The following is a 24,584-nucleotide window of genomic DNA, read 5'->3' on the forward strand; positions in this document are numbered from 1 at the left end:
ACCGACTGAGCCACCCAAGCGCCCCTAGAAGTCACTTCTCCAGAGATGCCCATCTATCCATCCCACCCACACAGGCTTGGTCCAGGTCATGCGTGTGTGCTGATAAGCATCTTATATTTACTCTCATACCGCCCTCATCTCACCAGACTGAAATTGCCTGTTTTCCTGTGACTCCCTGAAGACTATACGTGCTAGCAGAAGGCAGGGACCATTTCTGTCTCATTTACACAGTAAAGTGCTCTGGGTGGTCATCTGATAAAAGCTTTCCCTTCACTAGGCAGTACTGTGAAGTGACTACTGAGAATTATTTTCAGTTGCTCAATTAAAAAAAAAAAACAGAAAGAATTACCTTTAACAATGAAAAATGAGCAGCCTTTCACCTTGAGGTACAAATCAATCTTTGAAGCAAAGTCCATTTGTTAACCTCAGAAACATCTAACACGGCACCTTGCACACGGAATGAAATTAAACATTTGCTGATTGACCAGCTGAACAAATGAACAAGCCAGCACAGCAAAGTATATCTTTGTATATCATGTATCTCCTGGGAGAGTATGTATCCTTTAAAGGTATTAGCATCTTCAAACCAAGAGATATTTAGGATGCTTTGACTTATGATGGCATTCAGAGAAGATACTCAAGTAACATTTAGTTTCTAACTGGTGTGGTTTCAAAATAGTTAACTGATGTTTTAGTAACATTTGCAAACTTCTTCCTTTCTTGCACTGATTTCCAATTAATCACCAAATCTGGTCATTTTTCCTTTACAGCGTCTCTTCAACCCAGCCACGTCCTTCCCTCCCACTGATCCCCAACCTGGCTTGGGCCCTTATTTGTCACGGTGGACTCTACCAGACTTCTGTCTCTCTCTTCGGCTGCCATCACAGTACCTCCTCAAGACACCTTAATAAAATCAGCTTCAACCCTCCATTGTTGGAAAAACAAATTTCACAGTCCTTGGCCTAACATTCAAGACCCTTTACAATCTAATCTTAAAACTACTACCCAAAAACATCTTAACACTGTCATCAAAATATATGCATTTGGTCACAAGCATTAACCCTCTTCCTCATACTCCAGCCAGAGAGTCAAGGAATTCCTAACTTCCTTCTAATTCCGAATTCAATTTCTGATGACAATCTCTATTACTCTAAGAATATGTTTCTATATTGTTTTTGGATTTATTAATTTTGGATACTGCTACAGACTTCCTGCTGCAATGAATGTTTAGCGTACTTCTTCCTTTCCAATATGCATCATGGTTAGTTCCTCTACTGGTAATCAGTACGATTTTAAGTAACAAACCTATAACTTTATTTCTTATTCTGTCCTCTATAGACATTACCTTCTGACTCTAGATCCCAGGCCCTTCCTTCAGCTCTTCTCCCAACCCATATTTTCAGATTTCCAATAAACACTGCCTTTGGTCAAACTGTCCCTTGGGCCATCTTCTGTCCACGATGATGCTCTTCCTCTTCCTTCTACTGTTAAGTTCACTTTTCCCAATTCCATTCCTCTAGGGTCCAGCTAAAATCCAGGCTTCTCTGCTAATGGGAAGCCTCACTGCTTCTCAAGACATAGTGAAAACTCCCTCCTCTGAATCCCTGGAGCATTTACAAGTCGTTCTATCAATCCAACGACCAATTATGTCTGTTGTGCTGTTTCGTCTGCACTTGTAGTTACCTTTTCCTGGTGTAGGGCATGTTTTCCCAGCAAAACTCTTGAGGTCTCTTAGCATTTCAGAATCTTACTGTGGTGACTTGCGTGTATTGGAGACTCCATAAACGCGCTGATTAGGGCTAATGTGTAAACCTCTTATAAACTTCAAAAGGCTGAGATTCAACTACAGCCTTTAGTTTCCCAGTCTGGAAGATCACATTACTTCACAAAGGTCACAGAGGCCTGAACTACCACCAAATAAAACATCCAAAGGAAACATACTTCTAAGTACACATACAAACTTCACTAGGGAAGACAGACACCCAATTAAAACTCTCAACCTGCAGAACATCCAGAGTACAGGGTTTGTACTTCAACAGCCTACTGGGAAAGGAAGAAAAAAAAAGGTACAGATATTTAAAAGACATTTTACTAGTTTGTCTTGATTTCAATAAGGGTCCATCAATTATACTTGGGTAGCTGGGACTCCGTGATGAAGTTAAAGGCAGCCAGCTGAGCGGCAGAGACTCAAGCAAGGGCCAAGCCCTAGAGCCCACGACTCTCCTTCGGTGGAGTCTGCGAGGGGCGCGAGGGGCGGGAGGGGCGGGTGAAGTCGCTAGAATGTTGTCCTTCCCANGGCATCTGGGAGGAGACGGGGCGCCGGGGACTCCAGCGAAGCCTCGGGTAGCGAGAGGCGTCCCCCGAGGGGCGGAGCGGACGCCCAGCGAGAGGAGCACTGCGCGGGGGCACCTGGCCGGGGACCCGGCCGGGTTCCTGGGAGGGGGAAGTTACAGGTCCGGTAGGTCGAGACTGGCCAGGGTCCCGGAGTTATTCTGGGGAGAAGGGGGGGAAGGGTGCAGGGCTTTTGCGAGGGCTGCGGCGGTTGCGGAGTAGTTACCCGNTAAGGTGCACAAACTGAGCAGCCCACCTGAAGGGTGATAGGAGTTGATGGGAGAGGATTGTGGAAAACATCTTGTTTTCTGAAGATAATTTCTCAGCGGAGCCCTGCTTTTACAGATGAGGCAACCCGGGCTCGAAGTAGTCGAGTGCTTTGCTGTCAGGCCTCCCCAACTAATCAGTGGCAGGATTCAGTCGGATCAAACACCAAGTTTTTTAACTCTTCAATTCTCTTCAGCTGCCTATTAATCCAATCTCTAACAATGCTCATCGTGACCAGTATGCAGAGAAATAATAGTAGATACGATGCCGTTAACTGGTACGATGTGAGAGGGCATCAAGGCATTTTTAAATAATATACCAAGCGTCACTCTTTAATCCTCTTTCTGGCTTCTCATCCTACATTTCCAAGATTGGTAAAGAATAGTTAAGAGATAGTATTTAACCAATTTTTGTTAATCTAACCGATAGTTATTACTGGATGGAAGACCTGTACAACTGTTCCAATTTGATAAGGCGTCCAAATAATATCCTAGTTGCCATTAAAACATATTGGTGAAATATATACACCAATATATTTCACTGTAATATGGAATGTTTCCATACATCAGTTGTGAGGTGGTTTGTCAACCATGTACAGCTAAAGAGAAGGGTTGGCTCTGTTGCTAATATCTGTACAAAGTTGTCCCTTGCTTCCCTAATAGCCTACCCCCGGCACTATCAAATCAACGGCAAACCTCATTTTTTCCATATACTGCCCAACCAACTAATACTCAAAATTCATACACCAGCCTTTTTCAAAGAAGGAAGATACTATATGGGCTTAGTTTGTAAACTGGCAATGGATAGGGATTGAGGAGTTTCAGTACAGGGAAAAATGGAAACTTTCCCCACTGGAGAATGGGACTTGGGGCAGAGGGACAAAAAGTGACACAGGACTTTTTCCTTCCTCCAACTACATCTGGTTTTGCTTACAACCTTTAAGTCATTTGCCTTTCTCCTCCTGAGAGAAGAGGGATGTTTTTGCCCGTAACATTGTATAGAACTGTAGACAATTACACTGGATATAAATTTGTTTAAAGGATTATCTTTATTACACAAGCTGACTTCTAAATGAACATGGACTTCAAGGAGGAGGAATTCTCATTCAGATGAGGCACCTGACTGTGAAAGGTACATAATTTGGGATGAAAATAAGTAGAAACTGATAATCAAAATTGTTAAATGGAACTTCCACTAAAACTCTAAAGCATATACCTCTGTAAGTGTTAAAAGCTTGGGTCTTCACCCAAACTCACAACTTGTTGAGCCAGTTTATTTTATAACCTATAATTAATTTATTGGGATGTGTGGGTGTTTAAATACAAATCTTGAATACAGCTTTTCATCCTGGGAAATATTCAACTGCCTAAATAAACGAGCCGCGCCCCACCCCCCCAAAGTAAGCAGATTTAGCCTTCATTAGCCACACACAAGTATTTAAAGTGAACCTCTGGGAGTGCCTGGGTCACGCCAGTCAGTTAAGCATCAGGGTCTTGATGTAAGAGTTTGTGGGTTCTAGCCCAAAATTCCAGCTCTGTGCTTACAGCCTGGAGCCTGCTTGGGATCCCCTCTCCCCCTCTCTCTCAAAATAAATAAACTTAAAAATAAAAAGATGTGAACCTCTGAACTGAATTCCCTGCTTAAATTCAGATTTCAAGATAGCCTAATTTAGACTATTTCAAAGTAAAATAGCCTAGTTGTACATTTCAAGGCCTTTCTTTGAAGACAATAAAAAAGTGAAATAGTGAAAAATTGATTTTTCTGCCTAGATTTAAAATAACAAAATCAAAATGCAAGTGAGGAACTAGGACACATGTCTAGGACAGCCTTGCTGTACAACCCCTCTGACAAATTAGTAAAAGACAATTACCACACAAAAACAAGATTAGTCACAAAAGAAAAACCAATACCCAGCCCCCCCCAAAAAAAGGTATTTTTTTTTTAACTTACCAAATTAACAAAAATGTTTCACTGTTGTCAAGGGCAAAAGTAAATCAATGAACACTCAACTCTGGTGAAGTACAGTATTTAGGGAACCACCACAATGTCTTACTGTCCAGGACGGTCCAACAGCTCTTCCCTAAGGGGGGAAACGAATGTTCCGGTGCCCTCGAACTACTGTTCCAGTTTTCTTCTGTTCACTGTTTAAGTAATTTATACCCACCGCCTCTAAATTAAATCTGTAATCTACAAAATACTCTCAACACATATATTAACTCATTTGATTCTCAAAACCTAAGATTTTTTTTTTTTAATGTTTTTATTTATTATTGAGAGATAGAGACAGAGCATGGGCATGGGAGGGGCAGAGAGAGGGGGAGACATGGAATCCTAAGAAGGCTCTGAGCTGTTAGCAAAGAGCCCGATGCGGGGCTCGAACTCATAAACTGTGAGATCATGACCTGAACCGAAGTAGGACGCTTAACCGACTGAGCCACCCAGGTGCCCCAAAACCTAAGAATTTTTATTGTACTCTTTCTTGAGGTAAGAAAACAAGATCAGAGATTCAAGGCTTCATTATTTGGGGACTCAGTGACTACAACTTCCATAAGATGCTTTCCTTCCTACCAGTCTACCTGCACTTTCCCATCCAAAACTAAGCTCTCAAAGTGCCTGATACATTGTATTACAAGTAACAATTACCCAATAAATCTGTTTCAATTTCAGCTTTGCTAACCCCCATATTTTAATCCAAGAAAGCAAGCCTAAACCTTAAGTGTGCTAAATTTTTAGTAATACCAAACAAGCTCTGAAAAGAAACACAGAAATTAACTGATAAGTTCTGGGGATATTTAGAAAAAACATACACATCACTGAAGCCACAAATTTAATTTGGTTTTTCTTTGTCTTAAATGTCACACTAATGAGGTCTAAGGTAGTCCGGGATAATAAAAGTATTTACACATTGAATACAAAATAAATACAAAATTACTGAAAAGTCAGTTATCCACTGATTCATTTTGCATTCCCACTGTTCATCTTCTGTTTCAATTTTCTTTGCCTTTTGTAAATCCTTTTCTTTCTTGCTTTCAAATCAACTTTCGGCTCTGGTTTTACCCACTGTATTTCTACCGGCTTTTCTTCAGCTGGTATGACAAACACATCTGCAGTGGGATCATGTGGCAGAACTGTCTTTGGTTCTTTCTTTTTCATTTTCTGTGCATCTTTCACCTGTTGTTTCTCTTTGTATTTTGCAGCTGTGATGGATCTTATGACACGCCGATGCTAAAAACAAAAAAAACTCCATAAGACACTTTCAAACTAAAAATAAACATTATAGATGGTGAGGACATTCACTTATGAATCGGATTTTCCCTGCACTCATGTCATTAAAAAAATAGCAGTAATCTGCAAGGCTGTAAGCAGCAAAAGCCAAATAAAGTTTCATAGTAACAGAAATCACTTGACAAAATTATTTTGGCCAGAGTTCTCTGGGGCACTGAGGACCCAAGTAAACAACAAAAATAGCTTACCATGTTTGGTGACTGGTAGTGAGGATTTTCATATAAAGTTGGTCCTCCAAAACTTCCCTGGAAAATCTTTATCAGATTTAAAACGAAACGAGGTCCTATTTCTACAAGAGCAGCATCTTCTTCTATGATCTTTAATAAAAAGGAAACATTTCATTTTGGTTTGGATCTACTCTTTCTAAAAGTTACCCTGGCTATAACCTCATTAAGAATATGCCTAAAAGAAGTGAGAGCCAATTAAATTAGAGTAGAAGTGCAAACTTGGCCAAATTATCGGTATTCTCTGAAATATATTACTAGTTACAGGTAATTGTCATGGGAAAATATTAACATTTTTTTCAGTGTGTTCTTTTAAAACTGAGTAATTACAATTTGGTCTTTATCTGGCTTCTCACAATGCACGTATTCTTGAAAAACTGTGGTTAAATAAATTTTTAAAACACAGCCACTGTAATAAAACGTATTAAAGCACCCGATGGGGAACCCTTTTAAAATTTAAGCCATGGGGCGCCTGGGTGGCTCAGTCAGTTAAGCATCCGACTTTGGCTCAGGTCATGATCTCACAGTTTGTGGGTTCAAGCCCCGCATTGGGCTCTGTGCTGACAGCTAGCTCAGAACCTGGAACCTGTTTCAGATTCTGTATCTCCCGCTCTCTCTGACCCTCCCCTGTTCATGCTGCCTCTCTCTCTCTCAGAAATAAATAAAACATAAAAAAAATAAAAAGATTTAAAATTTAAGCCAGCCCCTAAGTTGTATTTATACATCTAATTCAAATTACATTAAAAGGTATATAAAAAGATAAAAGGATACATGTCCAGATTTATTTTTGAATGGTTGCTGATTGTTGAATTAAGAGGCAACTTCTGAGCTACAAATAGTAACACTGTTGGTTCAGGTTTGTCTGTTCTCAGAGGTTAAGGGGTATGTTTAACGCACACTGCAAGGTATCTAATAGAACAACAATGCAGAAAACAGCCTAGGTTACTTTATTTTTCTTGAGGGGCACCTGGGTGGCTCAGTCAGTTAAGTGTCAAGTGTCAGCTCAGGATCTCATGGCTCAAGAGTTCAAGCCCTCTGTTGAGCAATTCTGCTGACAGCTCAGAGCCTGGAGCCTGCTTGGGATTCTGTGTCTCTGACTCTCCCCTCCTTGTGCTCTGTCTCTCTCAAAAATAAACATAAAAAAATTAAATTAATAAAAAATTTTTTTGAGAAAGAGAGTGCATGAGCGGGCAGAGAGGGTATGAAGCAGGCTCTGCACTGATAGCAGCAAACCCAATGTGGGGCTCTAACTCATGAACTGTGAGATCATGACCTGAGCCAAAGTCAGATGCATAACCGACTGGGCCAGCCAGACACCCCATAAATATTCTTTTAATGCTTTTTATTTTTTCAAAGAAAGAGCAACCAGGTGGAGGGTCTGGGGTGGGGATGGAAGTGGGGACAGAGGATCCAAAGCAGGCTCTGTGCTGATAGCAGTGAGCTGGATGCAGGGCTTGAACCCATGAACTGGGAGATCATGACCTGAGCCAAAGCTGGACGCTCAACCAACTGAATCACCCAGGTGCCCAAAAAACAGCCTAGGTTACTTTTAATGCTGTCTAAAATGGTCTTGCTCTTCTTTCTACTTCTCTACTTTGCTGCAGATTTATCATCCTGCGAAACTCTTGCTTCAAAATTTCTAGAATCACCTCTCCTAAACAAGGTACTGTATGATTCACAGAATCTTACAGTTCTCAATGAATGAATTCTACAGAGATCATTTTTTCTAAGTCTTAACACCCTCCGTCCCCAGATTCCAACCTCTGGAGAGAAACATATTTTCCTCAATATATAGTTGCTTGTTAGAAAAACCTTACTCCAAATCAACTGATAGCCGTGAAAAGAAATAGGCAGAGAAGGAGGTAAAGTATGAGACAGTAGTTAACTGCTACAAGTGTGTGGAGGCAAAAAGCTATTTCAGACAAAAGGACTTATTTGCATTTTCACAAACATTATGTATCCTACTTCATTTCAAAGTATAATTAAAATTTAATCAAAGCTAACCTGGAAGTTCCGAAACCATATCCTGTTATCCAAAATGGTGAAAGTAAATACATGGTCCACAAATGGCTGGCTTTTGGGATGATACCGGGGTGTACTAAAGATCTAGTATAAAGATAAAAATAAGTGCCGTTAGTTTCTTATTCTACCACATTCCATGTAATGTTTTAGATAGCTAAATTAACAAAAAGTCCAAAGGAGACACTCATTTATATTACTAAAAATACTTTCTAAAATGATATTTACCTGAATTAAGAGTTCTTTTAACAAAGCATAATGTGGTAATTCATCAAAAGCCTGTAAAAAAAATAAAGTGAACATATTATTTGACAACAGTGTTTTGTTTAAAATTGTGGGTTTTTTCAAGTCTTTTAACTCAATTGAATTACATAACCATATCCACGAAAAAACAACCAGGCAAAATAATGAAATCAGACCTCATACACTAAATGAGAAACTTACAGGGTCAAAAGACAAAAGGGGCCGAGAACCTTTCAAACAGTTTCCAGTCATCTTTAGTTCAGCTAGGGTATGAACTAGAAAAATTATGACAACAAAAAGTTATTAGTACAATTATCCCAAAAGAGCGAATTTTGCATTAAAAAAATCTTTTTTTTTTAAAATGTTTTTATTTATTTCTGAGAGAGAGAGAGACAACTTGAGCAGGGGAGGGTCAGAGAGAGAGGGAGACACAGAATCCGCAAAAGGCTCCAGGCTCTGAGCTAGCTGTCAACACAGGGCTCGAACCCACGAATCATGAGATCATGACCTGAGCCGAAGTCGGACGCTTAACCGACTATGTCACCCAGGAGCCCCAACATTAAAAAAATCTTAAATGGAGTCAACTTACTATTTTGAACAAGGAATTTAGCAGATGGTCCATGAGGTGAATTTGAAAGCCTGAAAAATATGGAGTTTTTTCAACTAATTAGAATTTAGAATGTAGTAAATTCTTACTACCTCAAGGTTTAAAAAACATCATAATGTGCACATTTAATTTTCTTTAAAAGTTTTGACTTTCATCGAATCAAATGAGTTTGCTTCATCCCCTGGAGCAAGTCTTTTTACATAAAAGACTTTTACATAAAAGAGTCTTTTCACATAAAAGACTGAAAGACATATATAACCTAAGAAATACAAATAATAATCCATTTATAAGAACAGTTCCACCAAAATCTTACTTAATACATACTCTTACCACATATAGAGATCCTGTTTTTTCTTAGCTTCAAAATAGATACATTTATTGCAGTTTTTCATTTCACAAACCTAAAGAGAGCAAAGTATAGAAAAATGAAATAGACAATAAAAATGAGAACAAAAGCAATTCAATGCAATTAATATCTAGATTCCTCCAAAAATACTTAGGCAGACTAACAGGCTACAAAGGTCTGAATCTAGGTAAATTCACCACAACAAAAAACAAACTAAAAAAAAAAAACCCATTTAAAGTTCCTCTTAGGTATTCTGCCTGAGGTAAACTAGATACTCTGGCCTCTCCTCTGCTTAATGGCATCCTCTTCTTCCAACCATACTCCAGGTACAACCTACGCAGAGTGAGGAAAAAAAAAAAAAAGATACCCTAGGGATAAAGCACGCTAGTGTTAGCCTCACTGATCTTAGGAAAATACAGTCCTTAAAGAACCAATACATCCTTTACAACTGCTATTTTTATTATTACTTTTATTTGAGAGAGAGAGAGTGAGTGCACATGTGGGGGAGAGGGGCAGAGAGAGAATCTTAAGCATGCTCCAGCTCAGCACAAAGCCTGATGTGGGGCTCGATCTCACAACCCTGGATCATGACCTGAGCCAAAATCAAGAGTCAGACACTCAACCGACTGAGCCACCCAGGCACCCCTATGATGGTTACTTTAATCTTTTTTAATATTTGCTTATTTTTGAGAGAGAAACATAGTGAGAGTGTGGGAGTGGCAAAGAATGGGACAAACAGAATCTGAAGCAGGCTCCAGGCTCTGAGCTGTCAGCACAGAGCCTGAAGTGGGGCTTGAACTCAAACTGTGAGATCATGACCTGAGCTGAGTTTGGAACGCTTTACCAACTGAGCCATCCAGGTGCCCCTGGTTATTTTTAACTCTTCAGTGTTTTGATTTAAAGCTCAAGAAATTTAAGATTTTTCTTCTTCATCTGTACTATCCTATAACATTATTTTTGTGATTTAGTTTTGTAAAATCATTAAGGGACTGGTGAAAGACAGAAATATAGTTGAATTGAACTTCAACACCTGGAAGGTTTCTATTACTGTAATATTCATAAATCTGCATATACCCATCAACTCTCAACTACCTGAGACTTTTAACCTAATAACTTAAAGAAAGTCGTAGGTCCAATGCTTTTGTTTCTTATTGGCCTTAGAACAAACAATAACACTAAGTTAACTGTTTTCCAGTCAAGCCTCAGTTGCTGGAAACTCACCGTGTTTTTCACCTATCTTCCCTTGAAATTACTTGTTCATGGACAGAATCCCAAATTAGAATGTGGATCCCACTGGATCACTGGGGTGTTGTTTTGTTTAACCGTTTCTACAGCACTAGAATATATAGCAGAGATTCAAATATCTGTGCTAAATGAATAAAACAAACCTTTCTAACAGTGAAAGAAAATTATCTGAAAACAATTCTTCTAAATTTTTAAAAATGTGCTTTAAGATGTAAGCTCAGTATCTTCAACAATACTCTGAAAATTAACCTATTACTAATTTGTAGTATCTTAAGAGCAAATACCATGTGTTTCACTTTTGATACTGACAAAATACTTTTTAAAATGTGTGGTTTTAAAAATAATTAACAGTTTTTTTAAATTTTGTACATGTTGATAGTTTTTTTCAACAGGTAACTACTGTGAATCTAGCACTGTACTGTACATGAGAAAAAAAAAGAATAAGATATTATCCCTGTCTTTCAAAAATTTCAGTATGTTTGGTGAGATAAGACAAATGTAAGAATGATCAAGAAATAATACATACTGAAGCACTAAAGTGTGAGATATAGACAGTGAGGTTATAAAAATTTGTAAGGCAGATTATTGAAGAGTTAATAATATTTGTCCAAGTATCTTTTACAAAACAATTTAAAAGTCACTGAATAACTGATTATTCTTTAAATGAACTATCTTTAGTGTTTCAAAATATTGTTCCTAGAGTTCCCAGAATAGTTTACTTGAATTACTATCTAAAATTACCTCATTAATGACAAATAACTTGTCTTTACGATCCATTTTCGTATCTATAAAAAGAATAAAGAAAGTAAGATTTCAAAGCTATTTCAAACAAATCACACACACTCTTTCTAAAAAAGTACTATTTTTACAATCTTCAGTTTAAAAGAGAATAATTTTTTTAAAAAATATTTTATTTTTGAGTATGAGAAAGAGACAGTGTGTGAGCGGGCGAGGCACAGAGAGAGAAAGGGAAAAATAGAATCTGAAGCAGGTTCCAGGCTCTGAGCTATCAGCACAGAGCCTGACACGGGGCTTGAACTCACGAACCGTAAGATCATGACCTGAGCCAAAGTTGGATGCTTAACCAACCAAGCCATGCAGGCACCCCATCTTTTATTACTTTTCAAAATTATTAGATCTAAAAATACATGACTTTTTAAAAAATATTCACTTTTTATAAAAATGACTGATTAAAAATAGTCCTCAAGCATCATAAACTATGATCTTAGCAGTGTTTCTCATCAACTTCAGATATTCTTTAAGTCCCTTTCAAATATGGAAACATTCTCACAAAGACTATGTTCTAGGATTGCATTCACTGAAGGAACTAGGAACATTCACTGAAGAAACTAAAATCTGAACTGTAGAAAACTTTCTCTCAATCTTGAATCATAGTTGTCAAAGAAGACAGACTGAAATAAAAAAAAACTGTTTTAGATCACAGAAAAAAACAATATAAATTAAATCTCTTGTTAGTTTTAGAGATATGAAGATATAACAACAGACCCGGGTTTGAGAAACAGTGGTCTAAGAAACAAAGCTATTACCTAGAATTAGAGCCAAAAGCGCCCTCTGACACAGACACAGAAGCAGCTGCATGGTGGTAGTGCCACATGTCTAAGGTTACAGCTTCACCTGGCTGCAGGACACATCATTGCTAAAAAGACTATCTTGGCATTTAGAAGTAGGCTAAGCCCCAAATTAAAGGTGCTTCAAATCCTACTCCAGTCTATTAACTTCTTAATAAGAACAGTTTTTTTAAGTTTATTTATTTTGAGAGCGAGAGAGAGAGCAATCGTGGGCATGAGTGGGGCAGAGACAGATAGGGAGAGAGAATCGCAAGCAGGGTCTGCTCTGCCAGCGCAGAGTTGGACATGGGGCTCGATCCAAGAGACGAAATCGAAACAGAGTCAGATGCTTAACCAACTGAGCCACCCAGGAATTCCAAGAACACTTAGGGAAAAAAAACCTGCAGATAGCAATACATGGCAGTCCTGAATTATTCAGGAGGACAAACTAGCTTGTAACCTTTGAGAGCATTACAAGGAAGGCATTCCTGGACCCTCAAACACCGTTTTGATACTTAATAGGTTAATATCTAAGAAAGTGAAGGAAATGTTTAATGAATTTTGCAAAGAATTTCTAACAAAGTGTTAACTGGAAAAATCCTGTCACTGAAAAGATGAACTTCTGAGATGGCTTAGTTCTTTACCTAAGGCTGAACAAATGACAAGGTTGAACAGTGATTGAAAGTAAAAACACATAAATGTATTTAAGAACTTTTAAAATGTAGGATATAAAGGCACCTGCTTTAGAATGAGGCATCAACATTCTCAAGTCTTGCATTAAATGTCTTGTTCTGAAATTTATTCCTCTAGAAGAAAAGATAAGAATCCGCTCCTTATTTTTCCACTTGCCCTGAAAGAAAAAAGGAAATGTGAAGATTTTTAAATCTCTTACTGAAGCTACCTTGTTTTTTCATGATAGCTTTAAAAGCATCCAGTTAATACTCCACCATCCTCCAATGTATCAAGACTACATCCCTAATTCTGCCTCTCTCCCATGTGTGTAATTCAAAGAACTGACATGTTTCGCTCTAGAATCTTTTCACTGCTGAAATCAGAATGAACTCCCTAGTCAATATTCCTTTCACAAGAGAACTTTAGTATTAACTTATATTTACTAGGTTCCTACCAGGAGTCAGGGAAGACTGTCAACAAGCAAGCAAATCAGTAAAGACATGGAGGCAAGAACAGCATGAAATCCTTATTTAGATAACCACTATGTATCTGTCATACAGGACAGAAATGGCAAAGCATCATGGCATCATGGGAAGAGCCAAAAAAGGAAACAAAAGTCCCCATTTTATCTAACAGACAAAATTTAGATCCCCTATCTAAAGAAGCAAGCTAAAGGTAGCTCTTGATTCTTGATTTAGTTAACTACTAAAAAAAAAAAAAAAATTAACTCCTTGTATATAAGGTGAGTAGAGAGACACAAAAAGATTCATAAAAAGCTTCCAGGTAGCAGGCCAAACAATCTTGACACTCTCCCGGAGGAATTCACCGACCATGGCTGCCTCCCAGAAATGCTCTGACTTTCCTCACTTTTGGTTTTTCTTCTTCCATCTTTCCAATTCCTCCTCCTGACTCCAGACTCTTTCCTAGCCCTCTTTTTATTTTTGTTCTTTCCAGGACAGAGTTCTCATAATCATTCCATAGCTTCAATTGTCATATCTATAGAAAGGTAAGGAACTCTCCTCTCCCCACTCCTAATACCAAGTATTTGACTTAATACCTTAAATTCAACTCTAGGAATACTACGCCTTAAATACAGTAAATTTCTTGTTTATTTTTCTCATGATGCCATCATTTCCATCCCCCCAGGCTCTGAAATATCTATTTGCCCCATTCTCCTATGTCACAAGCACTCCTCAATGCTGCTGATTTCTCTTTGCAACAACTCTTAATCCCTTCCCATTCACAGTGCCCTCATTCAGATCCTAACCATCTTTTTTTATTTTTTGAGTTAAACACCTTTATTACAAAGGCATCCCTTAGGTTACAGAGAAGTAACTTAGGAGTAATTGAAAAACATACCAAAAATGTGTGTATTGTAAGGAGAGCCACTACTGTGTGACCTTGGGCAGGTTGCTTCAGTGTCCTGAGCCTCATATTCACAGTAAATCCTTATCACCTTAAATCTCCTGAATGGCTAGCCTTCCCAGATAGGGGTTTCTTCAATAGGGTATGACCGACTATAGCTTAATCTTTTTAAAGCACTGATTCAATCACATCTTAACCTCCCTGGATTTTCTAAGCAAACTCCAAAATGACATCACTTTGACACTGGATTATAAAACATATGCGTATTTTTACCTCACTATTGCCCCAAATCAACACTACCAAAGTTAATCTGGCTCTATTTTCTTTAATTTTGAACGTTTTCCCTCCATTTCACTGCCTCTGATCATTCATTTTTGAATATCGAATACTGAAATTGTGCCCGTACTTTGAGATCCAGCTCAAGGGCTAAATCTAAATCCTTCATGACCTCACTGTCCTAAAAGTAACCTCTATCTTCCAAACTTCCATACAATTTCTCACATTGTGGCTCAGGTCATAGATACTATCCTACTTCTTCTCAGTTGAAGGGAAGAGTGGGTACATTAACATTTACGGAAAATCTTCTAGAAGTGCAGCTTATTCTTCACAAAGTGAAATACATTTTCTTCCTCTTAATTTGCAGATGAGGATAGAGCTCAAACTGTGGCCATTAACTAATTAACTGCAGGGCTAGAATTTAAATGCACTTTTTATCCCTCAGAGCTAACTCTTTTCCTAATGCCTTGCCACCACCATATATAGTCACTTATCACCTACCACCTGCTAGAGTACTATGCTAAGGGTCAGGAAAGTAGAAACAGAATCAAAAGAGGAAAAAATCAAAGACCATCTTTGTCTCCCCACAGTACTGGATCTAGCTTAAGGAATGGACGTTAGGCCCAACAACTTGTGTTCACTTTCTTCTGAATACAACCATGAACTTACATGAATTAGTTTCCTTCTAAACTCCCAACACTTCAGAAAGGAGTCACACTCTAGTTTGGCAATACGCAAAACTAACTTCGTGCCACGCCTGACATATTGCAAATGTGAATACAAGAAAAATTCATTGCATCTGGTCTAGCTTCCATCATTCCTGAAGAGTTAAAGACCTGATCACACAAGTCAAAGGCCACAAGGAGAGCATCTCTTCAAAGGACTGCAAAACAAGCTTTAGGGTCCCTGACGGCCAGTAACTAAGGCGGAATAAGGGGATACTAACCACTGGGAGAAATACATATTCAACAGCGAGAAATAACTTTAAGGAAAAGTAATACCACCCGCAAGGGGAAAAATGAAGTTACTAGGAGAGAACACGGAGACTGAGGACCCCATACGTCGCTTCCTAAAAACGACTAAGTGTTCCGCAGCAGGCCCACTTCCCCTGCCGGCCACCTCCCGGAAGGCGGCCACGTGCACGAGAGCGAGCTGTAAGCGCGGCGCCCTGTCCCATTGGGAGGAGAGCTGACCGAGCTCGCCTAACAGGCAACTCCGAAATCAGCAGGGCTCTCGTCAGTTGGTGGAGAGCCCCGTGAAGGCGCGTAGAGCCGCAGCCGCAGGTGCAACCAGGAGGTAAGCCCTCTCTACCTTGCAAACGGGGCCTGGGATACGGTTTCTCTCCTCTTCCTCCGCCTCTTCTACCATGTCTTGCAGCTTAGCTGGCTGCTTGGCATCCGTTTCGTTCCGTTTTGGCTTTTTCGCCTGAACGGCCAAGCCTCCACGCCGCTTCCTCTTGGTCGCCGCCATCTTGCCCGATCTCCTTCTGTCTCAGCTTTCCTTCCGGCTCCGCCGCTCGCTCCCCTTCCCGATCTCTATGATACCGTGCGCTCGGCTCTGCAGTCCCCCGGCTCTATGGTACCTTTTTCCGGTTTCTGGTAACGCACTCGCGGCTCTCTAGGCCACCGCTAACTCTGTGGTGACGGTGGCCGAAGTGGCTGTCTGGTCTGAAAAGAGTGGCGGGAGCCGCTCCGCTTCCTGCCCAGCTAACCGGGAGGCGAGGCTCGCTCCCCCGGTGACCTGGCTGCGAAGGGCTCTCGGGCGTCCAGACCCCGCCACAGAGGTAAAGTTTCCGCGCCCCAGGACGGGAGGACCTTCCGAGGACTTGGGGCCCGCCTTCCATCGCCTTTCCTGTTAGGGGCAAGGCTGGGGGCGCCGGACAGCCCAAACCCGACTCTGCGGGAACACGGAGCCCGAGTCTGGCGTGGCGAAACTGGCCTCAAGTAGAACTACCGTGTTAGTTGCCTGTTACCGTTGTTCACAACTTTTCCTGTGTTCGTGGGCCCTTATTAAAGACCGGGAAACCGGGGCTTAGAGAGGTGTAATTTCCCCCCAAAGTTACGGAGTTACAGGGCCAGAGGTGGGTCCAGTCCCTGTGCAGCTGAGTTCAATGCCGAGGCCTCGTCCGCTTCGCCCCGACGCAGGTTGACTTCGCGGGCCTTGCCGACATTGATCCGGAGTTTTGTTGTCTTATCTCATCAGGTGTCTCGCGGTCCGCAGCAGCAAGTGTTGGCACTGGGAACATCCCTTGGGGACAAATGTACAGTGGACGATGCCCCTTCTAACTCCACAGATCCAAGATGAGAATGATTACAGCTTAGTGGCCAGTCTTGACAACGTTAGGAATCTCTCCACGATCTTGAAGGCTATTCATTTCCGGGAACACGCTACCTGTTTCGCTACAAAAAATGGAATCAAGGTTACAGTGGAAAATGCAAAGTGTGTGCAAGCAAATGCTTTTATTCAGGTATGCAAGTAGGCATCTTTAAGCCTACGACATTTGATATAATTCACCCAGTTTAATGAATTCCAACAGGCTTAATAGACATCATTTAAATTAGAGAGCAGTATGTCATTATTTGAATTCTTCCCCTCTCCTGGCAAACTCTTTTCTCATTTTATAGAGATAATGGTTAGTAATAATAATAATGTGTAGAATTTACTAAGCTAAACTATGGGCCAGGTACTATTATGAGTGTTTTAGATACTTAACCTCATTTAATACAATAGTCCTATCAGGTAGGTTCTGTTATTATTCCCATTTTATGTGTGAGGAAACTGAGGTACAGTTTAAGTGATCTGCCAACAGCGCCAGAGTTGGCAAGTGGCTGAGCTGGGATGAGAACCCAAACATTTGTTTCCAGAGTAAATGCTCTTGGCCACTGCTTTGCTTTTCCCTTTTATTGGTCATAATAGAAAGTTTGTTCTTACAAAGTTATATTTTTGTGGTTCAGATAGGATTTCAAAATTATTCCAGCATTTTTTTGGAACACCTAAATGTGCAGTGTGATCTCAGATATAGAGGGATAAGACCTAAATGTGCAGTGTGATCTCAGATATAGAGGGATAAGACCCGGTTCCTGTCCTCAAAAGAAATTAGAAAACTAGTATCACTTATGCAAATGTTTGGCTATTTTCCAAGTGACTTTAGCTCTATTGATAGGCATAAAAATGAGACAAGGGATAAGTCATGTGTACGATAGTTTAGATCAACGAAACTAGATAAAGGACCCTTGATAAAGTTTTGCATGGTACTGAAATCACTGTTACACTTTGAACTACTGAGTAGTATTATTTAATGGATAATAGTTGAAAAAGCTTAAGATGTTTTTATTGGTAATCAGAAATTTTCATGGAATTAGAATAATATTGTTATTTTTAAAACATAGAAAGTGAAATATAGAACCTTCTGTGTGAGTTTTCATTAATATATATGCATTTTCATGTTTCCTTTTTTTTCACAGGCTGGAATATTTCAAGAGTTTATAGTTCAGGAAGAGTCTGTTACTTTTCGAATAAATTTAACTGTCCTTTTAGACTGTTTATCTATATTTGGATCAAGTCCTATGCCAGGTGAACCATTTTATTATCATTATAATGACACAAAAGTGTTATACAGAATGATCAGAAAAATACAGGAAACATCATTAGAAGTAATAAACGTATCTTAGAAATTGCAGATTCCTTTTATATTGGTCACAATCATGGATCCTAACTTTTCACAATATTAATAGAAAGTGTGCTGTGGTTCTTTACAAATATTTGCAAAATGTTTGCAAAAATATTTACATTAATCTTTTTTTAATTTACAAAGTTTTGGGGATTTTAAATTTGAACTGACCAAGAGAAGGCTGAATATGTGTTAATTATCTCTATTTAACATTGTGAGAAGGTGTGAAACATGTATTGCTTCTTTTCCCTAACGTGTTCAGAATTCACACAGTTTAGTGGCAGAGAAAACAAACCAACACTCCTGACTCCTAGTTGACTGTGTTCAAAATTTGTTTGCTCTTATTTCCTTAAGCCCTGTTTGTAAATCATCTATTTTCTGAAATGTTTTCTTTTAAAATATTTATACATTTAATTTTTTTAGGAATAGTGAACTCAGTTGCTCTGGATATACGACTACAAGGAATCACCAGAAGAATGATTTTCTTTCATAGGAAAGGAATCTGGAGATAATCTAGGGAAAATTAGGCTGTGGTTCTCTAGAAGATATATTTTCATTTTATATCAACAATTCTGGGGCGCCTGGGTGGCTTAGTCGGTTAAGGGTCCGACTTTCGCTTAGGTCATGATCTCGCGGTTCGTGGGTTCGAGCCCCGCGTCGGGCTCTGTACTGACTGCCAGCTCAGAGCCTGGAGCCTGTTTCAGTCTGTGACTCCCTCTCTCTCTGACCCTCCCCTGCTCACGCTGTCTCTCTCTCTCTCTCTCCTAGAAATAAATAAAACATTTAAAAAAACTTTAAAAAAAAAAAAAATTCTGTTATTGCTAATTGTACAGTTTTCTAATGCAGCTTTCCCTAGCTGGTTTTTCATAAAAGCATCTGCTTTCCCCCATTCCGCATTGTGGCTCTCCATCCACTAAGGGAAAGGAGCCTGAAATATCCTGTCCTATTCCTCCTCCTCTCTAGTGGTTTGCAATGTTAAAATCCACACCACCATTAACCACCCTCTCTTTCTCCCAATTTGATCTTAAAATTTGAGAAAGTATAAATAATATCTCCCAATAAAAAAGGTTGATTCCTTGTCACAATGAGTACACTGACATTATAATGCAGACGGCATGAAAGCAGGCCACTGCTGCGTGCACGCATTGAACCTTTGAGAAATAGCACAGCTTCTTCTGCAGTAATTCTGTTACTTGCAGTATTGGTCCATGCAGATTCTCCGTACTGAAATTGTAGATCTATGAAATCAGTAAGCTGTTTCTGAGGTGTTTTTGGCAAGTTGGAAGACAATTTCAAAGAGTTACATTATATTTTGTTCCGGTTCCCAGTTTTGTTAGTTATTTTTTGAACTGTCTACACATAACCGTCATCAGGGAAGATAGGATCCCTTCTTCTAAAGAGATACATGTGTGCTAGAAACTGGGCAGAATAAAATAATCTTCAGGAGTTTTATGTATTATTTAAGGAGAAGCTGAACCTGTACTATAAAGCTAAGCTCAACCTTCGATTTATTTCCATTGCAGGCACTTTAACTGCACTGCGGATGTGTTACCAAGGTTATGGTTACCCTTTGATGCTCTTTCTGGAAGAAGGAGGGGTGGTGACAGTCTGTAAAATCAATACTCAGGAGCCTGAGGAGACTCTGGATTTTGATTTCTGCAGCACCAATGTTATTAATAAAATTATTCTGCAGTCAGAGGGGCTCCGTGAAGCATTTTCCGAATTGGATATGACGAGTGAGATCCTGCAGATCACCATGTCTCCTGACAAGCCTTATTTCAGGTATTTGAACACAGCACAATTAAAGCTCATGTAGTCTGCTCTCTCTCCCTACTTACACATTTGCTTGGGATGCAGAACTTTTATTATCCAGGTTCCTAGAATTTTCAGATCTTTAGAGAGCTTTTACTCTTATTTTTATAGATCAGGAAACTTAAGGTCCAGGAAGATGAATTCACGACTTAAAGCTTCATGGTTATGTAGTGTTGGTTTATAGATCAGTAGCCCAGTCTCCTATTTCATAAACTAATGGTTTTTTCATTGTACTGTTGTAGATCAGGTTACATCACGAGGAAAATTTGGGCATAAACTTTTGGAAAAGGAGTTCGTATCATATGGTATTTCTTTTTCTTCCCTTTCAAGTTAGTACAGGATGCAAAAGGGAGCAGATGTTTTCTATACCTGGTTCATTCACTGACTATCTACTAGTCACCTACTGTGTGTATATTCTTCTTTTTAAACACTTTGGAAAGGAACCGCTTAAAATCAAGGTGAAGAGAAGATATGTGAAACAGCATAGAAGAAACAGGATTGCATGCCATTAAGTACCAAAACAATACACAGATTCTTAGGGAACAGTACATGACTACTTAGGGATGATTAGTTGAAGTAAGCTTCCTGAGGGAGGGCAATTTTCAGCAGGAACACAATGTCAAAAACTTTCAGGTTGCTCCTGATATTTTGAACCAACAAATTATGAAATTTTCAGGATTAGAATAAGTTTGGAAGATTTAAATATTTCTTCTCTTTTGAAATACATCAGAATATTAAAGAGTAAAGGAGCTAAATGCATAATGAATGAGAGGTATAAGTTGTTCTTTTTACATCTACTCTAGAAGAACTGAAGTCTCTTATCATGACATTAGGCAGTTAAAAATTTGGCCCAAGATTGGCTCAAATGTTAACCAAACTGGAAATCAGTGAAACCATAAGCAGTGACATGAGTTAATATTCTGGACACCTGTACAGTATATTTCAGAGGACCATCATTTATATGATATCTTCGCATAGTAACCAGATGGATCATGGTATCTTTCATCTCTGGTATGGGGGGAACCAGGAGGTGAAATTTCTTTCTGGTTTTGTTAAATTTAAGGTGTCTTTGACACTAAGGAGTAGTTGGACATATGAAGTTCAGGAGATCTGTCTAGACTAGAAAATTAGATATGGGAGTCTGGGCGGGATGGTTCAGAGGAGGAGGTTACGTTAGAGGAGCGACAAGATGGAACCTGGGGAAGACCAGCACGTAGGTCTGTGCCCACGTAGTACCTACCGACTTGTTAACCCCATAGCAAGTGGTCAGTAGACTCTTGCAGATTAAATAGCGTGTAAACATTTACAAATTGTCTACACACAAACTGCTGATATTACCAAATAAGGAAAGCCATGAAACAGCCTAAATAGAAACAGAAGAGCTGTAATTGCTGGGTGTGGCAGTAGAGAGGGAACAGGATCCCAGGCTTGCAGATGAGGTGCATCAGGGTTTTCCATCACTCTTCAACTGTCTCCTTTTATATTATTTTTTTAATGTTTGTTTATTTTGAGAGCAAAAGAGAATGTGGGGGAGGGGCAGAGAAAGAGGGAGAGCAAAAAGCGGGTTCTGCGCCGTCAGCACAGAACCTGACGCGGGGCTCAATCTCACAAGCCGTGAGATCATGACCTGAGTCAAAATCAAGATGCGTACTGACTGAGCCACTAGGCGCCCCTATTTCTGATTTAAGGATGTAGAAAAATGAGTATCAGAGTAGAACTAAGGTAATGAAATAGAGGCAAACACCCCTGGATTCCTTTTGTGATTGATTTTTTTTCCCAAAGCTGTTTATTAGTTGCTGGTTCCGCTGTACTCCCACACCATCCTGCAGGGGTCTTTGTTACTGTGATTGTCATAATCGTCACCATTTGTTTACATATCTGTTTCACTCCATGAATGAGCGCTTTTTTTTTTAAGTTTTTAAATTTATTTCTGTGAGAGAGAGAGAGAGAGAGACAGCGTGAGCAGGGGGAGGGTCAGAGAAAGAGGGAGATACAGAATCCGAAATAGGCTCCTGGCTCTGAGCTGGCTGTCAGCACAGAGCCCAACGCGCGGCTCGAATCCATGAACTGTGAGATCATGACCTGAGCCAAAGGCAGACGCTTCACGGACTGAGCCACCCAGGTGCTCCCGCGAATGAGCTTTTCAAGGAGGTGTCTTTATTGGGATCCTTATGCGGCTTATTGTTGGACCAGTGAATAAATGAGTTGCTCATTTTTTTTTTTTTTTTTTTTTACTCTAGGTTATCTACTTTTGGGAATGCAGGAAGCTCCCACCTTGATTATCCCAAAGATTCTGATTTGATGGAATCATTTCAATGTAATCAGACCCAGGTCAACAGGTCAGTTCTTAATAATACTTAGTCATGAAGGTGAGGTTGAGGACCACATATCTATTAAATGTTATAAAACTTTCAATTTATTGCTAAAGGTATGATATTCTAACGATATAAATAGTACGTTGCTGGGTTTACTTGGGGATTTGGGGTGGTGATAATGGATGACATTTTTAAAATGAAAAATATTAGCAAATTTGACAAGTATTTGATTTTATTCTTACATTTACTACTAGGTAGTTCTTGGCTCATTTTTGTCCTTCACTTGGGAGTTATGAGCACTGCTTTCAATGTGTCCAAATAACAGCTTTTTATTTACTCCTCTACAGATACAAGATTTCTTTACTGAAGCCCTCTACAAAGGCATTAGTCCTATCATGTAAGGTGTCTATTCGAACAGATAACCGAGGATTCCTCTCATTACAGTATATGATTAGAAATGAAGATGGACAGATATGTTTTGTGGAATATTACTGCTGCCCTGACGAGGAAGTCCCTGAATCAGAGTCTTAAGTATGGTATTTGCTGTGATACCTATGTGAACATTCATGATCGGTCACATTCTCAGTCTGGGTATATTACTCCCCAGGATACTGGGTTTTCTAAAAGAAAGAAGCATGGAGGAGATAGGAACAAGGTCCGTGTACCCTAATAGTTGCTGTGTATTTTGTAAGTAAATGTTTTCATGCAGTCATAGGTCACCCAGTACTGGCCGGTCCTCTGGTTCTGTCTTTTGAACTCATGGGAATCATTTTGAGCCAAGATGAACAATCTATTCAAGAAGGACATTTTAAGAATCTAAAGATGTAAAGTTTGATGATTCCATACCTGAAATGTTCTTTTATTTATTTACTATTAGAAAAAGCAGCATCATCTGGGCATGAATTATTAGTTTGACTTCTGAAGACTGTCTTAACGCAGTGATCCTTAGAGTGTGGTGCTGGACTGAGCATGTCAGCAGTACCTGGAGACTCGTCAGAGACGCCAGGGGTGGGCTGGCAGGCTGTAGCTGCGATTGTTTTCCCCAGGAAAGTCGGATGCACGTTCAGCCACTTTTTTGAAGGATATGGGTGTTTTGTTTTGTTTTGCATCAATAGCATTCAGTTGCATTGAAGTGAATGCTTTTACATGTGATTTCTTCCCAAATGCTCAGAAGTTTAGGCTTTACCAAACAAGTGTGAGTAATTATATGATTTGCCTTTAAAGTATACATTTTAAAGAAATCCATGAACAAGATTTAAGTCTTCAGAATAACAGAATTTCTTCTCAGAGCTGTTCAGTGCATGAAGTACTGTAGTAAGTACTTCTCGGATACCCTCCATTTGCTTATAAGACTTTCTCATCCAAACCAAGGTGTAGAAAACCAGTTATCAAGTGATTTTGCACTTTCTTGGGTCGTTTTTGATGAATTTTTATGGCAAGTAAATATTTAATAAAATACAATACTAAAATTATCTGACTTGTTTTGTAATAGAAAAATACATAACTAAAATAAAGTTCCTGCACCACATGGTAACAGCTCCGTGTTGGACAGCACTGTTGGCCTTTGTGAATGTGACAGTTCTTCTTCACAGGAAAAAAACTCATTCCACTGCAGGATTCATTTAGCCTCCCTGGCCTCTGGCCCCACTAATGCCAGCTACTGTGACCTGTGATCCCCCTCCTCCCCACCCATAAAAATGTCCTATGTTATCAATGGCTAAGAACCACAGAATAATCATCAAAAGGATATATTTGGAATGCTTACCTTAAAATTGGCCACTTGGCATTAGAGGAAATTGGTTTGGAGAGTAGTTCAGCAAACCACTTCAGGGAAATGATCCCCAGGACAGCTGTGGGCGCTGTTCCCAGGCCCAGGGGTGATTCTGGGTATCTAGCCCAGAGTGACTACCTGATCCTACTAAGTCCCCCAAGTAATCTCAGCATGCCAGCAGGTACGAAGAGTGGGGTTTTGTAAAGTATATGCTGAGGTAGTAAATGAATGAATCTACATCAACAACAGAACAAATCTAAAACGTAATTAGGAAAATATGTAATCAGTCAGCATTTCAAAGACTATAATTTTCCTTTATTTTTTCTTTTTAAAAATTTAAGTTTATTTTGAGAGTGAAAGAGTGNTGAGCCGAAGTTGGACACTTGACCAACAGAGCCACCCCGGTGCCCCCTATAGTTTCCTTTAAAATAGGGCAGTTACTTTTGGTTTTTGTTCACTGTGCCTAGAAGAGTGCCTATTCAGTAAACATTCGTCAGATGAAAGAACCTCCATTTCTTATTAGCCACTTTTAGCATCTTATTAGCCACTATTTAATTTCAGTTACTAG

At 39.5% G+C, this 24,584-nt stretch overlaps 2 protein-coding genes across 4 annotated transcripts; one reads left to right on the forward strand and one right to left on the reverse strand.

Moving 5' to 3' along the window:
• Positions 1 to 5,408: 5,408 nt before the first annotated feature.
• On the reverse strand, positions 5,409 to 15,953 carry BRIX1 (biogenesis of ribosomes BRX1). The gene is made up of 10 exons (XM_077755810.1): positions 15,760 to 15,953; positions 12,874 to 12,985; positions 11,309 to 11,352; positions 9,307 to 9,377; positions 8,959 to 9,008; positions 8,571 to 8,644; positions 8,355 to 8,405; positions 8,112 to 8,213; positions 6,072 to 6,200; positions 5,409 to 5,823 (listed from the first exon to the last, which is right to left on the reverse strand). Exons 1-10 carry the CDS (start codon positions 15,916 to 15,918, stop codon positions 5,554 to 5,556), a joined length of 1,062 nt encoding a protein of 353 aa, XP_077611936.1. The 5' UTR covers positions 15,919 to 15,953; the 3' UTR covers positions 5,409 to 5,553.
• On the forward strand, positions 15,630 to 23,717 carry RAD1 (RAD1 checkpoint DNA exonuclease). Of its 3 annotated transcripts, none has more exons than XM_077755813.1 (6): positions 15,630 to 15,744; positions 16,651 to 16,915; positions 17,913 to 18,021; positions 19,642 to 19,900; positions 22,171 to 22,269; positions 22,593 to 23,717. In XM_077755813.1, the coding sequence occupies exons 2-6, from the start codon at positions 16,721 to 16,723 to the stop codon at positions 22,774 to 22,776; spliced, it is 846 nt and encodes a 281-aa protein (XP_077611939.1). In that variant the 5' UTR covers positions 15,630 to 15,744; positions 16,651 to 16,720; the 3' UTR covers positions 22,777 to 23,717. The 3 variants fall into 3 exon arrangements, with proteins under 3 accessions (XP_077611939.1, XP_077611938.1, XP_077611940.1); XM_077755812.1 differs by lacking the exon at positions 15,630 to 15,744 and adding an exon at positions 16,073 to 16,231; XM_077755814.1 differs by lacking the exon at positions 15,630 to 15,744 and adding an exon at positions 16,343 to 16,404.
• The last annotated feature ends 867 nt before the right edge of the window (positions 23,718 to 24,584 follow it).

Source organism: Crocuta crocuta, unplaced genomic scaffold (genome assembly GCF_008692635.1).
Source record: "Crocuta crocuta isolate KB4526 unplaced genomic scaffold, BGI_CrCroc_1.0 scaffold222, whole genome shotgun sequence".
Lineage (NCBI taxonomy): Eukaryota > Metazoa > Chordata > Mammalia > Carnivora > Hyaenidae > Crocuta > Crocuta crocuta.

Bases quoted from the DNA above. Each gene is read 5' to 3' on its own strand.
- BRIX1 (XM_077755810.1), bottom strand. From the start codon at position 15,918: ATGGCGGCGACCAAGAGGAAGCGGCGTGGAGGCTTGGCCGTTCAGGCG. The intron at 9,009-9,306 runs GTAAGAGTATGT...CATATTTTTCAG, and splicing joins AAACAGGATCTCTATATGTG to GCTTTCAAATTCACCTCATG. The intron at 8,406-8,570 runs GTAAGTTTCTCA...TTTTTTTTACAG, and splicing joins CCCTTTTGTCTTTTGACCCT to GCTTTTGATGAATTACCACA.
- RAD1 (XM_077755813.1), top strand. From the start codon at position 16,721: ATGCCCCTTCTAACTCCACAGATCCAAGATGAGAATGATTACAGCTTA. The intron at 19,901-22,170 runs GTATTTGAACAC...TTTTTACTCTAG, and splicing joins CCTGACAAGCCTTATTTCAG to GTTATCTACTTTTGGGAATG. The intron at 22,270-22,592 runs GTCAGTTCTTAA...ACTCCTCTACAG, and splicing joins AATCAGACCCAGGTCAACAG to ATACAAGATTTCTTTACTGA.